The 18,591-nt window shown below is 36.4% G+C and overlaps 2 protein-coding genes across 5 annotated transcripts in view; one reads left to right on the plus strand and one right to left on the minus strand.

Moving 5' to 3' along the window:
- RIDA (reactive intermediate imine deaminase A homolog) overlaps positions 1–18,591 on the minus strand; it is a 959,578-nt gene that overhangs the window by 600,388 nt on the left and 340,599 nt on the right. The window lies entirely within an intron of this gene.
- Positions 1–18,591, plus strand: part of VPS13B (vacuolar protein sorting 13 homolog B) — a 442,966-nt gene that overhangs the window by 191,316 nt on the left and 233,059 nt on the right. For 3 of the 4 annotated variants that reach the window (XM_051610148.1, XM_051610151.1, XM_051610149.1), the window contains 2 exons: positions 3,891–4,000; positions 12,167–12,314. In XM_051610148.1, the coding sequence (XP_051466108.1) occupies positions 3,891–4,000; positions 12,167–12,314 (258 nt within the window). The remainder of the gene's footprint in view (positions 1–3,890; positions 4,001–12,166; positions 12,315–18,591) is intronic. The other variant, XM_051610150.1, reaches the window with a different exon arrangement.

Here is an 18,591-nt window from a genome sequence, read left to right on the forward strand (position 1 = left end):
TGTACATTAACTATAACTTAAACTTCAGTTTCCTGTAAATGTTTTTCACTTCATTTTATAGGGGAATATCGAAAATGTTTTATTGAGAGTTCTCACTGGAAATAGCAGTGTTTGAATGCTGCGTACAAACAGAGCAGAATTTAGAAATAATTCTGACAAGGTGATCATTCACTGTCGCAGAGATAAAATATATTTTTCTGCACATAAACAGCAAGGCTGCTTCTCAGTGTCTAGTGCATTGCAGAATGTATTGTTGTGTTAAATACTGAAATTCAATAAATTTATTTCTGACTGAGCTATTACTGTCTACTCTTCCTAGTAATTTTTTTTCACAAACTGTTGAGAGTGCCTCAGTAATGCAAATTCACTCATAAGGTTCTTAGACCTCCAGAAAGACAGCCATTTTCACCAAGTGTTTCCACCTCCCTTCTCCTTCCCAAACTGCATGTTCACCTTTGCATTCCTTTTATCATCCTATTGCCTTTATTCTTTTCTTCTGTCTCTGTGATATTTGAAGCCCTTTCCATTCTTTCATCACTGCTGAGCATCCCTCAGCACCACCACTGCTGCTTGACTCTACCCTGTTTCACCTACCCTGCCTTTACCTCTGGCCTCTTTTCTCTGCAGCTATATCCCCCAGGTGTGCTCTTCCACCTAACAAGAAGTACACTGTATTTCCTTTTTGTGCTACTTACTAGATACTTGAATTTCCCTTTTGAAGGAAGGGAGGTAGGGCTGGATCCCCAGGCTAGCAACCCTGTGCTCCCTGCTTCTCTAGTAGCCCTCAAGGTGGGAGGAGGTGGTGGCAGAGCCAACCCAAGTGCAGGAGGCCCCAGGTTATGCTCTGTGGGCCCCCTGGTCCCTTGGGAAGATGAGTGCTGTTGCTGCAGCTGTCATCATCCAAGGAAGCTTGTCAAGAAGCTCGTCTGCAGGATGAGAGTGCCAAGCACAGCTGTGCTCTGCTGCCTCCTGTTCGTCCTCCTCCGCCACCCGCCCGCAGCCCCTCCTTGGTTCGTTCTTTCAGGAGAGAGCCAACATTTGGGGAGGAAAGAAAATTATTTGCTCAAACTGCACCTGGCAAATGACTGAGGAAATTCTCAAACACTCAAAGATTACATGGTGTTGGGTTTGATTCTTATATTTCAAATCATTTACTAGATAGATGTAATAGATAACTCTGGCAAGAACTGGAATCTGGAAAGGAAACCTAGTATGGTATGGGACTAAGGTCTGTTTTTTCTGAAATGTAAATTTAATTAAAAGGAGAAAAGGGGAGGGGAGAAAAAGTTCACCACAATCTTAATGAAATCCAGGAAACTCAAGCATTGCATTTTGACAGAGACAAAATAGCAATTAAGTTTTTTCTTAGACGTGTAAGGAGTCTGCTGCCAACTTACAGCTTGATCCTCACTCAGTGACATCTTCCTTGAAAACGGAGGGACTCTTATTTCTTGACGTGAAAATGCAATTTTAAGAGATTGGAAGGGGAGCAGAATGAGGCAAATCTGAGAAGCTGTTTTTTGGCTACATGATTATTTATTTTGAAGACAGCTGCTACATGGAAGACAACTTTACATAGGTGATTAAGCTGCTCTTTGAATATAGTGGCTGAGTAGTAAATATGGCAGTAAATTTCAGTAATTCAATGTAACAGAAATGGCTTGGTAGGAGGCCAAAGTTACCTGACAGTCAAATTGAAAGGCAAGTAATGTTATTGCTTATCTGACTACTTGTACTGTTTTTTTTTCCTCCCAAACACAAGCTATCAAAGACAAAAGACAACTGAAAAATAAACTCTTTTGCTCTCTGGTCTAACTTACTTCAGAGTTTTTATGGGATTGTACTTCACTGAACTGGAAAGATAGTTTCAGTTCAAAGCATGACTTAATGGTATTGAACATTTTAGCTTTAGCTTATTTTTTACAGTGAACAAAAAACTAAATGGGGTAACTTGCATCATGCACTAGAGTAACACTTCTGGTTTTTGCTTTTAAAGTCTGTTATTACTGTGAGATTTTTTTTTTTTTTTTACTTTGCCTGTAGGCTGACTTTATTCCTCACTCTTTGGGAGGTCTCTGACTTCCACTTACCATATCACATATACTTTAAACCTTTCATCATGTAATGCTGACTACAGGCGGTATCTCTTAATATCACTTAAAGATGCAGGATTCTCTTATTTTAGCATCCAAGTATCTTATAAAAGCTAATGATTGTAGCATATACTTTATCAATTCTCTCTTGCCTTATGCTTCCTTTTTCTGGTGTTCTCCAGATCCTGCCACAAGGCATATTCATGGGTCTTCTTACTTGCACGTTACCCCTTTATGATCGACATCAGCTTTGCCTTAAGATGCAGATTTATTTCTAAGGTTTATTACTGACATTTAAAGCCATCAGATCACATAGACTAGTCTGTGTATAGGAGTGTGTTCCAACTCCCAAGTCTGTGCTAGGCAGATGATTTATCTTTGTTTATTTCTTGACTGCCATTTTCCCATTGTACTCATTAGGCTTTGCTTGCATCGCCCCAGGTTGGTGGGTCTTCTGCCATTTGTAATTCAGCTGGTTTAAAAATTTTGTTGTATACAATACATTCATAAGTTATCTATTTTTTTGTATTTTTTTTTCCCTGTGTACGATTTTGGTAAAGAATTATGTGTTTTGAGGCATATGTTTTTGCTTGTTTTTGGAAAGTACATTGAATTGTGTGACAGGCCTTCTGAATTTATTATTAAATTCAGATTGCTGCACAATTACATTGTATACTACAGAGTAAATTTCATAGTGAATATTTCTTTAGGAACTATATTTCTTTGAATTACAGAACTACCGTAATTCTCTAGAAATTGGTTGGTACTGGGACCTTCCAGTAACCAGGATTTCGGTTTTTAATTTATTAATCCATTTGCTTCTGAATTTTACAGCTCCCTAATTAGGTTCTGCTGCAACAAATACTTTTTCTGTACTATTAAAACAAAAGCCTCACTACGTTAATTTACTAATACATCATCAGATTTTTAATACAGGTTTAATGGAAATAGTGTGTCATAATTCGGGTTTAAGTGTCCTTGGCTTGAAGTAGATGCTGAGATTTCTGGATACTGAGAATAGCTTTTCTCCTACTTTGAGCCTTGATGTTTCCCATGTAAATTTTCATTCAAAAGTATAAGAAAACTATAAGTTTACTTTTAAGAAATGAATGTACAGTAGCTTTATCTTGTAATCCTAGGATTTCAAAAGTGAAATTTAATTAAAATAAGATATATTGTAAAATATATCTCAGTACTGAGCTTGCCAACATTAACAGAGTTAAAAGATTTGCCCTATTTTATCTAACTAGTTCCCTAAAGAACATTCATGACCACGTATGTATGTAAGATGTTTGTCCTGAGCAGCTTTGGGCAGAACACTAGCCTAAAACAGACTTACATCCTACACCAAATTTTTCTTAATTGAGGTTGGGAGCAGTCATGCATTATATTTTCTTTCTGACAAGGATTTCATTGACTCATTTCTTGCATGATGTTATTGTTGGCTGAGAATCTGAAGAAAGGTGTTGTGTGTATTCAGTTACACACACAACTTTGTGAAAACAAGTGTGTTTCTTGGCAAGAATTTGTAATAAGAAAAATAAAAATGCAATTCTCTGCTTTTGTGTGTGTGTGTCCATAATACTGGAACTGCTGGCAAGTTTCTCACTTTCAAGGAGTGATTGAAGTTTATGTTTTAATTATTACTCTTATTGGAATTTAAAATAAATATATATGTAACTCCAATGCAAACAAAAGTCTGCATCAAAGATGATTGGTATGCAAGAAAAATGAATACACAGATGGAGATTCTTTAGCAGGTATCTTACATTTTCTTTTCTTCTTTGTGGTGTGTAGGTGCAGTACTCTTGTCCAGCATACAAGGATTAGCAATTAATGTTGACCCAGTCCTGTATACTTGGCTTATCTACCAACCTCAGAAGAGAGCTAGTAGACACATTCAACAGGTATGTTTTTTTGGAGGGAAAAGAGTGGGAAAGAAGGGAAATTTTCTCTTCCACATATGCCAGTAGTGCATTTTTGTTTCACATATTTGTTTTCTGTCACCCTGTTCTTTATAGTTTGCTGCATAGTGTTGAACTTCTTTCTAGATACTTAAAATGTTACATTTTACATATTAAAATTTTAATTTCACAATGTTTTCATTTATAATGTTTAATTAAAAGAATAGTGAGAATGTTTTTTGGTGGTCACTGTGTAGGGATGAGTATTTTGCAATGAGTTTTAACCAGTGAAACCTCATAAGCCTCCTGAGTCTGAATACTAAATAATATTTTAACCATTTGGGATGGTCTATCAAATAATTGCATGGCTTGTTTTAAAGTCACTACTCTTACTGAAAGCCATTTTAGTAGATTAACTATATAATTCATAACTTGGCATACATGAAAGCTGCAACAGATTCTGTATATAATGTCAAAACACATATTTGCATACGAAGTGCTCAGAAAAGATACAAGTTAAGACTGTGAGTCTGTATGAAATGGTGTTTTCTTTGATGTATTCATTCTTGACTGTAATATTCATGCCCCATACTCCTGACCTGGAAATAAGTCAGGTTGTCCTGATTTTAAGTTTCTTTTTAACTGGTTTTTGGCAGAGCATTAGAATAGTTTAAAGCTTAAATTTGTCATAATTTATCAAGCTACTGGTCTGTGTAGCCTAATGTTCTGTCTCAATGGTCAATTATTAAGTGGCCTTGGTGCTTTCAGGTAAATGTTACAATAAAAATGTTACTGATCGAGAACGCTCTGCTCTTCCTCTTTTCTAACCACCTTAAAGAATTTCAACAGAAGAAAATACACTTCAGAAATTCCTTGGGTGTCAGAGTCCTTAAATGTTAAGATACTTCAAAATTTTGTGGCTTCTTAATACAGATTCTTTACTCTTGTCATTTTCAGTAACTTGTAATTGTGAGTTTTATCTGAAACGAGTTAGAAAATAATATAATCATAGAACGGTTAGGGTTAGCAGGGACCTTGAAGATCATCTTGTTCCAATCCCTCTGGTGTGGCCAGGGACACCTCCCACTAGACCAGGTTACTCCAAGCCCCATCCAACCTTGAACACCTCCAGGCAGGGGGCATCCCCAGTGTCCCTAGGCAACCTGTTCCAGTGTCTCACTACCCTCACAGGAAAAAATGTCTTCCTAATATCTAATCTAAATCTACCCTCTTTCAGTTTAAAGCCATTCCCCCACATCCTGTCACTACATGCCCTCTAAAAAGTCCCTCCCCAGCTTTCCAGCCATCTCTTATCCAAGCTGAACAATGCCAGCTCTCTCAGCCTGTCTTCACAGGAGAGGTGCTCTGGCCCTCTGATCGTCTTTCAAAAATCCTTTGGTATGTTTGGTTCTGTGTACACATTCTATCAAGTAATAACTTCTGAGTTTAAGTAAGTAGGTCAGAGGCAAGCATTAAAGTAAACATGTTTTTACAAAGCTCATAAATTTTCAATTATTTTTACATAAGGTCATACTTCTTTAAGATTAATGTGATGAAGCCACCAGAACATGTAATTCTCTTTGGCCTTAGTGAGATTGCATTCAACTGGAATAGAACAAGGAACAACTGCTGTGTTGGAATGTGGGGATACATGCAGCCCTGTGAGGACTACACCCCTTTTTATTTATTACTGTTATACTGTTGCTAAACCTACCTCTGTCTGTGCCTTGTTTATGTTGTCTCTCTTGTGTTGGGGAATCTAGAACTAGACCCAGCACTGAATAGAAGGGGATCACCTGCTCTGACTTGCTGGCATTATTTTGTCCAGTGCAGCCCAGGATACAATTCACCTTCATTGCAGCAAGAGCACCTTTCTGACTCGAGTTCAGCCTGGTGCCCACTAGGACCTTTTCTGCAAAACTGCTTTCCAACTGAGTAGCATCCAGCATACACTGGTGCATGAGCTTGTTCTCGTTGTTAATTCTCAGATGCAGGCCTTTGCACTTCTCACTGTTGAATTTCATGAGGTTCCTGTCAGCCCATGTGTCCAGCCTGTCACTGATCCCCTGGATGACAGCACAACTTCCTGTCATATCAACCACTCCTTGTATTAATGAAAATATTGAACAGAATTGTACCCATTGTCGAAATCGGGGAACATTGTTACTTACTGGAGTCCAACTAGACTTCGTGCCACTCGTCACCACACACTGGACCCAGACATTCAGCCGGTTTTCAGCCTACTTCACTGTCTATTCATCCAGGACATATACCGACAGCTCCCCTCTGGGAAGGGGGACAGCTCTCCTATGGGAGACAGTGTCAAAAGCCTTACTGAAGTCAAGGTAGACAATATTCACTGCTCTCCCTTCATCTACCAAGCTAGTTAGTAATTTCTTAATAAAATATCATCACATTGGTCAAGAATTACTTCCAATTGGTGAAACTATACTGATTATTCTTAGTCACTTTCTTATCGTCCATATGCCTGGAAGTGGTTTCCAGTATTAGTTGTCTTCCCAAGGATTGAGGTGAAGTTAACATGTAGTTCGTTAGGTCTTCCTTCTTGCCCTTCTTGAAGATAGAAGTGACATTTACTTTCCTCAAGTCATCAGGAACCTCTTGCTTTCACCATGGTGGTTCAAAGAACATTGAAAGCAACCTTGTGATGACAGCTGCCAGCTCTCTCAGCACCCAGGGGCACATCCCATTAGGGCCCACAGACTTACAGTTAGCATGCTTAATTATTCCTTGATCTGATCCTTTTCTTCTGAGGGCATGTCTTCCTTTTTTCATCCTTTACCCCTGGTCCCTGGAAGCTGAGATTCAAAGCTTGCTTGTAAAGGCTGAGATGTACCTCAGCCTCTTCCACTAGGAAAAAAAGCTCCTGAGTATCCTGATTTGCTATCAGTGTTTATTCCCATACACAATCAAATATTTAGCTGGCTCTTTATTAGCTCTTTTGCCCTCCTGTTTTCCTTTTCTAAACTCAAGAAGTTAGTTAATATTGCATAATATTTATACAATTTACACACATTTTTCAAAAGTGTTTTACGTTGATTTAATATCTAGCAGCTCTGAATAATGTAGAAACAGAATAAAACGCAGTCATTTAGTGTCAGAAAAGGGAAAAAATGCCAATAGATTTGTAACACAGACAAGAAGAGGTAAGGAAAAAATACTTGTTATCATAAGAGTGTTTTCACCTCATCAGCAGCTGACAAACTTTCCAGATAATAAGTGTAGCAAGTATTGCATGCTGCTTTGTCTAAAGAAGACACTCTTGCTAGATCTCCTTTCCTGTTTGGAGCACTGTGCCATGTGTACAGTGTGCAGTAATCAACACCAGAAACCTTTACCAACTAATAGGTTAAAACACAAAAACCCAGAACACGCAAGACACAGTATACTTTAAATTGACAGTAGCTGTTGGAATTGATTTTGTTAAGTTATATTAGTTTATTATTCAATAATACTGAGCTGAGGTAACTTGAGTCTTGGTGCAGAACAAGCAATAAACTTCATAAATTCAATTATTGTAACTTAAAGTTCAAAACTTATTTTCAAAATCCTTAGGTTTTGACTTAAAAGCTAGAGATGTCTTAAGAGGTGTTTTGATTCAATGCCTGAACAGCTTGACTCTTAAAGTACTTAGACCAAATTATTGCTTTAAAATAAAAACCACAACAACAAGAACTTGCCACTAAATATACATATGAAGAAAAAGTTAATTTGTCCTATCACCTTATTATTAACCTATTGTGTGATAGTTCTAATGGTTGATGGATTGATTCTCAACTTTCTAGTGCTTAATATGGCAAGAATACATTAAAAATATACTTAATTTTGTTCTCCTTTGGTTCAAAACCTGAAGAAGAGGTGAAATGCATTCTGGAGAAAGTTATTCAATGGTTTGTCTTTTTGTACTGACATTTGCCATGTTACACCTATGAAATGGAAATACTAGGAAAGGTTTAAATAAATCAATATTTATAAATAATATTATGGTGCACACACAGCTACATTTTTTAATGTAAATATTTTGCTCTTCAGTTTTACATTTTAAGTCTTAGTACACTAAGAAGAAATCTGATAAAAATGTAATTATTCTGCTTTATATGCAGTCTATTTGGCTGGTGAAGGAAAAACTACAATGAGGCAGATACATTGCTCTCCATCCATATGTTCCACATCAAAATCACATATTTTACGTTATCTGGGTGTTAAAAAATAATTTTTTGTTTGTTTGTTTCCTGAATTTGTAACTTTTATGAAATGTTTTAGTTACCATTTTTTTCAGTAACTAGTAACAATCCATTAAGTTGGAGCAGCAAATTCAGAACACATCTTAGATATCCTGTTTGGTGGTTGATGAACCTGCGCTAGGTTTAAAGCGGAGCTTGGAACAAAAGTTTAAGTTGATTTTATTTTTTTTTAAATGGTCTTGTACGTATCAGCCAAAATTTGTGTTCGTTTTTAAATGAACTAGTGACAGGATGAGAGGCCATTGCCTGAAGCTGTGCCAGGGGAGATTTAGCTTGGATATTAGGAAGCACTTCCTCATGGAGAGGGTGATCAAACATTGGAATGGACTTCCCAGTGAAGTTGTGGACTCACCATCCCTAGAGGTGTTTAAGGAAAGACTGGATGTGGCACTTAGTGCCATGGTCTAGCTCATGTGGGGTGTTAGGTCATAGGCTGGACTTGATGATCTCTGAGGTCTTTTCCAGCCTCAATGATTCTGTGATTCTGTCTTGCAGCATAGGTAAGTATTCTTCTCAGAAGCGGGTGGCGTTGCATGACAGTGATCTTAAATGTTCACAAAATGCCATGTGTTGAGTAGAATTGTCAACTATCCCTGTTCCAAAGACCTCATTAATTATAAATAGATTGCTGGTTCCAAGCTACTGCACATGTGCACATCAGTCTGTGTGTATGCAGCACCCACTGTATAGAATAGCTGGGTTTGGTACCACTTCAAAGATGGCAACCCATGTCTTGGCTGAGGCTTCTGAATTCAACATTTCACAAAGAAGTGCTTAATTTTTTTCCTTTAGTAATAATTTTTAAGTTCCTATAATGGTATATTTTTTTGCCATTGGTTTGTTATCAGAGAGGTGTCTGTATAGGCATCCCTCAAATCAAAGTTACTTGTCTGCTCAGTTGGTCAAGTTTTCTTTAGAAAGCTTTTCTCATGTTCCCAGATCTGCCTGTATCATCTTCAGCCTCACACTTGTGGGAAGTTATAATCAAGACATAAATTACTTTTTATTTTACTTGGTATTTTCAGTAATAAATTTATTCTACCAGGGGCAAATCTACAAGCCCATTTTATAGAATATTTTAGCTTCAGTTAGCTGGCCTATCCCCATATAAATCAGGAAGTGGTTGGGGCTTGGTATTTTTGGCAGGTTGGTTTTTAGCTATTGTTGTTCTGTACCTCCTCTGATTTTTGATCTGTAACATTTCCGAAGTTATGTTGACTGTTCAGTATGAAGTAAAATAAAAAATATTATCTGTATCTGTTGATCAGTTTCTGCGCATAAATAGCATATATGTGTGTGTGTTGTGTACATGTACTTAACATCTTGTGTAATGTGTTAGATCGTGTGTGAGAAAAAAATTAAAATTTGGAATAGGATAGGTTTCCTGTGGGTTTTTAGCCACCTCTTAGAAATTCAATTGTAATAACAATACTGGATAATGAGTAAATGTTCTTATTTTGAGTTTCATGAATTATTATTAATCTAGTATTCAGTGTATTATAGCCACAAAACATTACTGCATTGATAAAACCATGGCCAGTATTCTAGAACAGAATCTGATTTTGACTTTGTGTCAACATAACCTCATAGAAATGTTGCCATGGTTGCAGAACTTAATAAAATATTATTTATTAATTTTCTTAATAACACTGCCAATTAGTAACCATAAAGCTTACATCCTGAGTAGGTGTGTTACACTTCACTACATATTATTTTGTCACTAGCTTTTTGGATTCATGTGATGAAATGTTTATGATAACACTTGCCTGCAATGTCTCCTTTCCCATCAGATTCATCTTCTCATACAGCTGTGGAGCTCTTGTCATCTGCTGTTTCCCAAGCCACAATTTCCTCATAATTTTGTGGCTAAAACCCAAATCTTGATGATCCTTTTCCATCTCGTTCAATGTTGATCTTTCATCTTCTGCATTCTTTTAACCAGAAATCTTTTGCCAAAAACCTGACAAGATTGTACTGGGCGTCATCAACAGCAACACCAGGCTTGATTTCAGTGAGCAAAGATGAAACAGCTGTTTCATTGTCCAGATCAGCACTCAAGCACTCAATATTTGGTCATAATTTTTTCCAGCTTTGTCTGGCTGTGATAGCCTTGATGTTTTTCACTTTATGAATAGTGGTGTAACTTACTATTATATACTGCTGATCCATTTCTTTAATGTTCAGAAATAGATACTGCTTCTTCAGACAGTACTTCCATCCTGTTGTCTTTTGTGCTGTCTTGTATTGTCTGTGTTCATTCTTCAGAAACTGTTGCTTCACTTTGGCAAAATAATGTTCTTGCAATTTTATATCCAGAATTGCCAAATCATGGCTCATAGTTGCTGTCATGGGAAAGCTGCAGATGGCTTTGCCTTAGGAAAAGTTGTATCAGATAAGCTACTAAATTTTTAAAATAAGTGACGTAATGTGGCTGACAAAAGTTTACAGAACTTCACACTCACTCTCTCTGTGCACGTGGCAAGTATTTCTGTGGTGTTAAACTTGTCTTTTGAAAGCTGATGAGTTTCTGTTGTTATTGTTGGAGGACACTAGAATGGCACGTTACTATATTCCAGAATGACTTTTTAGTGCTTTTGGAGACAGAGCTGATGACTGTAGGTTCAGAGGGAGGAGGAGAGATGAGAGTTCTGTTTGTCATTGACTTTAGTGTTTTCCTATTAACTTTGCATACCACTGTATATGTAAGTTGATTGTTTTCACTGGAGTAGGATTAATTACTTGTCTTTCTTATTTTAATTTACTTTTATAGTGGAAATTGGTGAAGGCGTTTGGAAGTAATTTTCCTTCAATTAAATTATTTTTCTGTTTGTTTTGGGGTTTTGTATGTGTGCACGTGTTGCACACTGCTTGATTCAGTGATCTGTTTTCTATTGGAGAAAATTTACTAGCATATTGCCCACCTCACACGAATTTGTTTCCCACAGAGATTCTTAATGTAACGTGTGAGGTTCTCATTACCCAGCTATATGGATTGCATTTTCAGTCCAATACCAACAAAATTAAATTACACAAAAACTGATTAAGATGCATGTAATCTTAATGTCTGATCTTTAGAAAAAAACCTTTTGTTGTCTTTAAATGATAACTCTCTGTAAAATCAATGGTAGAAATATTCTGCTTTTGTTGACTGGGATGCATCTACGATTTATGTAGCAGTGTTGCGTTAAATATTAACCGCCAAATACACAGCAAAATTGAGGATCTCATTTTTTAACTTATTTTGTCTTTTCTAGCTCATGTTAGTAAAACAAGTAACAACAAAGCCAATACACTGTGTTTATTTGTGGGCCTCCTGTTCTAGAACCTGTGAGGATTAATACACATCACTATTTTCTAATATTTAAAATAAGGATGCAGTCTTTCAGACTAGATTTTAGTGCCTTTAGTTTTGTTTAACAGTGTTAAATTTGGAGCTGTTTCTCATTTATTGATCTGCTTGAAAGACAAAACTATTCAAAATCTGTACTTGTCAGAATTAATTTTTATTTGTAAAATGTGAGGAATAAATATAGTAATACATGAATAAAAATGCATCTTCTATTTCAAAGTTTAATGAAGGTCGATACATTTCTTTGCAAAACTTTGGGATCTTTGTATCTGGCTAAAATTTTACAGTTTCCATTAAACATTTAGATAATTATTTTGCTTTGGTGATCACCCAGGTTTATTCATGTGCATTTTGATTGGCTAGCAAGCATGGTATTTTAAGTAAATGAATCCTATTTCACTTTGTTGTTGTTGTTGTAAATGTACTCCAATCATTTCAAGTTGTCTTTTGTACATTGTGAAAATGTAGTTTAAGGCACACTTCTCAGGAAAATGTCATAATTCAGTATTACTGTGTTTTGGTTTTGAGTGGTTCACAATGCGCTTCTTTTCCTAGCAGTCTGTGGGAGCTGTTCCCCTTGCTGTGTCAGTAACTCGAAAAAAAGAGGATGAAGCATCAGTTGGAAGTGCACCCTTGGCAAGGCAGCAATCAAATCAAGCCTCTGAGTATGCCAGCAGTCCTGTCAAAACAAAAACAGTAACAGGTATGATAATTTACATGAAAGTAGTTATTCTGCCTTTGCAATCCCCCTCAGTAACAAGCGTCCACAATTGAGCAATATCAGCTGTGCAAATACTCTGGAACAATGTTCAGTTTTAAAGAAATATTTTCCCAGAAAATTGCAACTTTTTGCATTAAAAATAGTAAAACTTGCCATTTAGAAATGTGTTTAATTTTCTTCTCTTTTTTGTTTAGATAGTATCTTTGAGACCTGGATAGTTTCATGTAACATCTTTTCTAAAGATAAAGAAGATGCACTTTCAATAGAATATATGCTCTTTGCCTTAATATTTAATATTTTAGTCTGATTTCATCAGACTTTATTCCCTGTGATTAATCGCTTTGATTTCAGTCAGTCTGTTCACATTGCTTAAAGTCTGGCATATGTGAAAGTCAAGATTTGTCTATAAACAGTTGTAATTGAGTGTTTTGAAAATCACTCTTCCGTAGAAAATACATTTGTTGGCACTTCTGCTTCTGGAGTTCAGTAAGTTATTAAATTTAGGAATATTTTCTGTCCACTTAAGGGTGCTGAAGTTAAACTTTGTTATCACTAATCAATATGATATGGCTTGCTGGGATTTTCTAGGCTATTTAATAATACAGTGCTGTCTGCAAGCAGTAAAGTAGGAGATCATCCAAAAAAAGTGACTATCCAGCTGAGAATTTTAGTAATCCTTCTGAAATACACTGAACAAATTATCTTTTCCTTTGATGTTTATTTCCACATCATCATAACGTTCTTGAAAGTGCTGTCTGCTGAAACAGATTACAGTCTTGCCCATTAGTGGTAAGGTTTAATTGTTATTTTTAATTAAAAAGGACTGTAATGACATGACTGTACTAAGTATTTTCTTCTTTTAACTATATTTATCATCTGTTGTGCTGTATCAACATCATAAATACTATGATTTGTTTATTCTTGAGGTCAGTTCTACACTGTCCCTGTCAACACAGTACAAATGTTCAGTTCGGTAGAAAATTTTTAATATTTGGAATTCAAAGCCAGCTATTTGCATAAACAGATGCTAGATTAGTCTCTGTTAATTACATGTTTATGAAAGTATTCATGGAGGTTGCAGAAGTAGCTTTGTTCTTGAGTTTGAAACTTCATGTCCCAATCTGGTACCTGCTCAGCTTGGTAGTGAGTTTCGGTCTTCAGTCATTCTTGTTCTTCGCCTTGAGAAAGAAAGAAAATGTTACTGTTCCAAATCTAGAAATGCTATGAATTCCAGTTTTGCTTTTGTGTTGGGTTTTGTGTCTTCGAGTGCAGAAATGATAAAACAAAATGATAAGTTATAAATAATATCCTACAAGCAAAAGAAGGATTATTTGTGTCTCAGCTTCTTCACTTTTTTAATTTGAAGTCAGCACCGAGATGTGTTTTCACACATTGTGAAGTTCATTTTTAGGTTTAATTTATGTTAGGTACCACTTACGTTACTCCTTCAGTTTATCAAGTAAGTTCAGCCTAAATACTGGGTTTTTTTGTGGTTAAGTAGATATTTGGCTTATTTATAAAACAATATTGTGACATAGATTTTCATACTAATAATGGAAAAGTTGATAGTACTAATTTTCTCAAGAGATAACATTGACTAAGCTTTTTCTTTTTTTGAGTTAGAAGTCTTATAAAGAACAGATTACTCAGTTTGGTTTCATCAATTGTCAAGTGTTAAAAATTTGTTGAAAAAGATACTATTTTTTTCAAGTGATACTACATACATATAGCAGAGGGTCTGTTTGTTTTTAAGACATAGTGTGCCTGATACTGCTGGTTTGAAGGCTAGAAAATCTTTTAAATTGTCTACCTACTGTTATACTCTGGAGCCTACCTGTTTTTATACTCTGGAGATAAAATGCCAGGTCTACTACACCTAAAGTATTTGAGATTTACATGCACAAATGGGCAATAAAAATAAAAAATTAATGCCAAAGAGCAAAAAAATTGTGTTCTAATGAAATTATTTAAAGGGATGCATCTATCTGCTTCAGTAGACCATGCAGATCTCCCTTAATTAAAGAAAGGAAGGAGAGTCATGTCATACTGCAGTGCTATGCAGGCTTATTTTCTGTATAGCCTCCTGAAACTTCACACAGTATTATTTTCCTGTAGAGATTGTCTTGTGCCCTGTTTGTCAAAATTGGCTTTGCATTGGCAGATTCAGGGGACATTAAAAACCTTCACACTTACGTTATGTCACCATAAAAAAAAAAGTCTCTGCTTTGATTACAGAGATCTCATTCTCAGAGAAGTTTCAGAGGATCCTTTCACAATTTGTTTCTTTACAGGTGTATAATGTGCTGGAATATGATGAATGAGTCCCTAGTTTATTAAACTAAAAATAAGGGTGCCTGTGATTCTTCTAATTTTTCTTGGAGCTAACAGGAATGCTAAACGGATATTAGGTCTAGGACCTATAATACTACCTATGCTACAAAAGCATTCTAGTTAGAATGGGTAATGATCCTTGTAAGCCTCATATTTCTAATCACCAAGGCTCTAGCTACAGATGACTTAAGGTGTCAGAAAACTGAGATTCCTACATTGATAGCAGGCACATTTGCAGATTGAAAGATTGTATTTTAAAATCATGATATTCAGGTGGTGATTTTGAATTTACCCTTTTCCAGTCTAGCATGATCTCAGCAGTCACTCCCTTGAACTGCTAGAAACATACCCTTTGCATTAAATGAAAGCAGTTTGTAATCACAGCTGTAAAATGATTTAAAACATTGATCTTGAGTTCAGTTTAGTAGTTAATGGCTGCTGAGACCTCGCCAAAAATGAAGCATGGGAAAAGAGCAAAACTACTATTTATATGCTATCTGTCTGTGAAAATCCAAGGTTTTTGTTCTTAAGTCTCAAATTGTAGTTATTTATACATTCCCTTAGCCGCAGAGGCTTCAAAACCAGAGCAAGATAATATGTATCGTTTAGATTTTGTGTGATGTGGCTATGAACAAGCAAGGTGATAGAGAAAGAATATGGGAAAAAAAAGTAGTAAGTTTGTATTTTAGTTCCTCCATCCACCCACTTCTCACATTCTCAGCAATTCACCAGTTCCCTGTTAGTGATTTGCAGACATGTGGCCAGGCATAGAAGGATGTCTTATGTCTGGATAGTGACAAAATTATAGTTACGTGTGTATATAAATATATGTGTGTACAGTATATGTAGCATACCTATTGTGTCATCCAATATTTAGGAATGCTTGGACATGACAGTGATATTTCAGAAAAAAAAAAACAAACAACAACAAAAAACAACTGTCTTGTGATCTTGTGAAGAGTATCCCATTGAGTATGGCATCTAATTTTTCAGTACAAAAGTAGCCTCACACATACTGTTCAGTATAAGAGATGTTTTTAATGAAAGAAGGTGCTTTAGAAAGGCTGAAAAGGTTATTATTTCTCTCACTCAGAACTCTGAAAGTTGACTCTTCTTATGGTCAGGCACCTGAAAACTCAATGCCTTATCCTATAACTGAAAGCACACTTGTCACATATGATCTTGCTGATCCCTGTTATGCAACAGCCAGTTATTTGGTCATTGTGACTGCATTTCAGCCTAGTTGTGAGTGTACCTCAGGGCATATGACAGCAGGCAAGTGATTTTTATTACTAAGTCCAGTGCCCGTGTTGCTCCATTTTGTTATCTGGTGGACAAACTGCAAGAGAATTTGCAAAAGATAATTAAACAAAAGTGGGGTTTGGACAGGTTTTTTTTCCATGGGCCGGCTTGATCAGGTCCATAGGTCAGAGGGTGCAATGGTTTTTTAATTCCACTATCATTTCAGTATTACCATGGAGTATCGGTCCCAAGTTAAAAGCTGAGAAGATGATCCATAATTGTTTCATTCTGCAGGAAGTGTATATATAGTGTGTTAGAGTATGTGCATATGGAGAGATAGATAGGACATGAAATCTTTCCAGTTTGGAAAAATGTCTTTCTTATGTTTCTGAAACATTGATATTTTGTTCTGTGGAACTATTGTTCTTAGAGAGAAAGAATTAAAGAGTTTTAAAGTTTCTTAACTGCTAAGTTAAACCTAGTCTACTATTTGTATTTCAAACAGATGGAGGATGGTGTCATAAAAAGAAAGTCCAAGACTGTCCTTGATGGCCTTTATATTCTCTTTCCTGTATAAGTGTCTGATTTCTAATAAGCATAGAGCTCTTGTTGACAATTTCTAATTTCCTACAGCTTGTGAAGCACAGAATATTTGATATATTTATTCCGTTAGATTTGATTTATATTGACCAGCAAATGCAAAAGGCATTAGATGGCAACCAAATGAGTTGCACGCATATACATGTAGGATTGCATAAGCCTCCTCTCCGTAGGAAATGTGACAAAGAGAGATTCCTACCTTTTATTTCAATCACTTTCTAACATTTGATAGTGTAGATATAATAACATGCCTATGCATTGCTAATCAGATACTCGCTATAAATTAAGCTTCTTGGTTGTTATGAGAAGTGTCAGTAATTCAGCTTTCATAGAATCAAAGAATGGTTGGGGTTGGAAGGGACCTTAAAGATCATTTAGTTCCAACCTTCCAGCCATGGGCAGGGACACCTCCCACTAGACGAGGTGGCTCCAAACCCTATCCAACCTGGCCTTGAACACTTCCATGGAGGGGACAGACACAGCTATGGGCAACCTGGGCCAGTGTCTCACAACCCTCACAGGAAGGAATTTCTTCTTAATGTCTAACCTAAATCTAACCTATTCCAGTGTAAAGCCATTCTCTCTCATCCTGTCACTCTATACCCTTGTAAAAAGTCCCTTCCCAGCTTTCCTGTATGGCCCTTCAGGTACTGGAAGGCTGCTTTAAGGTCTCCTCAGAGCCTTTTCTTGTCCAGGCTGAACAGTATCAACTTTCTTGGCCTGTCTTCATGGGAGAGGTGCTTCAGCCCTCTGATCATCTTTGTGGCCCTCCTCTGGGGTCACTCCAAAAGCACCTTGTCCTTCTTGTGTGGGGGACCCCAGAGTTGGACACATTACTCCAGGTGGGGTTTCAAGAGAACAGAGTAGGTGGGAGAATCGCCTACCTTCACCTGCTGGTCCTTTTTCTTTTCTTGCTGCCCAGGACATGGTTGGCTTTCTGGACTGCAAGTGCACATTGTCTGCTGATGTTGAGCTTTTCATCAACCATCACCCCAAGTCATTTTCCTCAGGGTTGTTCTCAATCCATTCTCTGCCCAGCCTATATTTGTGCTGGGATTGCTCTGATCAAGGTGCAGGACCTTGCACTTGGCCTTGCTGAACTTCATGCAGTTTGCATTGGCCCACCTCTAATGCCTGTCAAGCTCCCTCTGAATGGCATCGCTTCCCTCCAAGTGATAACAAAGTAATTCTTAAAATTCCTTCAGAGTTAGCACAAGAGATTTCTGAACCAGTATCAAATACTTTCCCATGAAAGTGGAGAAGAGGGGAAACTTTAGATGTAGACATGTCTATTTTATGTGGGCCAACTGATTCTGTGTTAGTGTTTTTATTTGAAGTTTAACCTTCAGTTAATAATTTTTTCTGTTGGGTGTAATGTGGTAGAATATGACCTGTACTTAGCAAAACTGGATGCAGTTAATGATTTATTATTTCATTTTGGTTTATTATTATTATTATTATTTTAATTTTTTTTCTAAAGTACAATAGAATGCTGAACTAGAATCCTCCTAAAATGAACTGTTGGAATGCAAAAAACTGGCAAATGTGAGAGAAGTCTGACTGGTGAGAAATCAATGGATTATCTGAAGTATTTTAATTAGTGGGTCACTATTTCTGCTCAATGAACCGAATAATTATCGTTTATTCATGCCTGCTATGAAATGTATGACTGATTATTTATTTGGCAAGATGAATGAAATTAAAGAGATGCTAAATAGGCAAAGTAAAATATAGGAATTTAAATCTGATGCTCATTTACCTAGAGTGCCTGAAAATACTAGGATTTTTATAAATGGAGTTTAGTTCTTGGAAGACTTACTTAAAACGAAGGTCTCCAGGCACAGATGATTTATAGTAACTTTTAAATGGCTGGACAGTCACATACTTATATTGAAAATTAATTATTGTGAGTTTTCATAGCTAGTAAAATGTTTTACTTTTGTGTTACAATGACATGATTTCTTCAGTTCAATGTGTGGATTGCAAAGACATTAGTAACACAAAGCCCGTGTAGTATATCAAACACACTTTATGGAGGAATTCAATGCTGAGAGAGAAAGAACAAGTGTTTATTTTTAGATTATAT

This window comes from Apus apus, chromosome 2 (genome assembly GCF_020740795.1).
Source record: "Apus apus isolate bApuApu2 chromosome 2, bApuApu2.pri.cur, whole genome shotgun sequence".
Lineage (NCBI taxonomy): Eukaryota > Metazoa > Chordata > Aves > Apodiformes > Apodidae > Apus > Apus apus.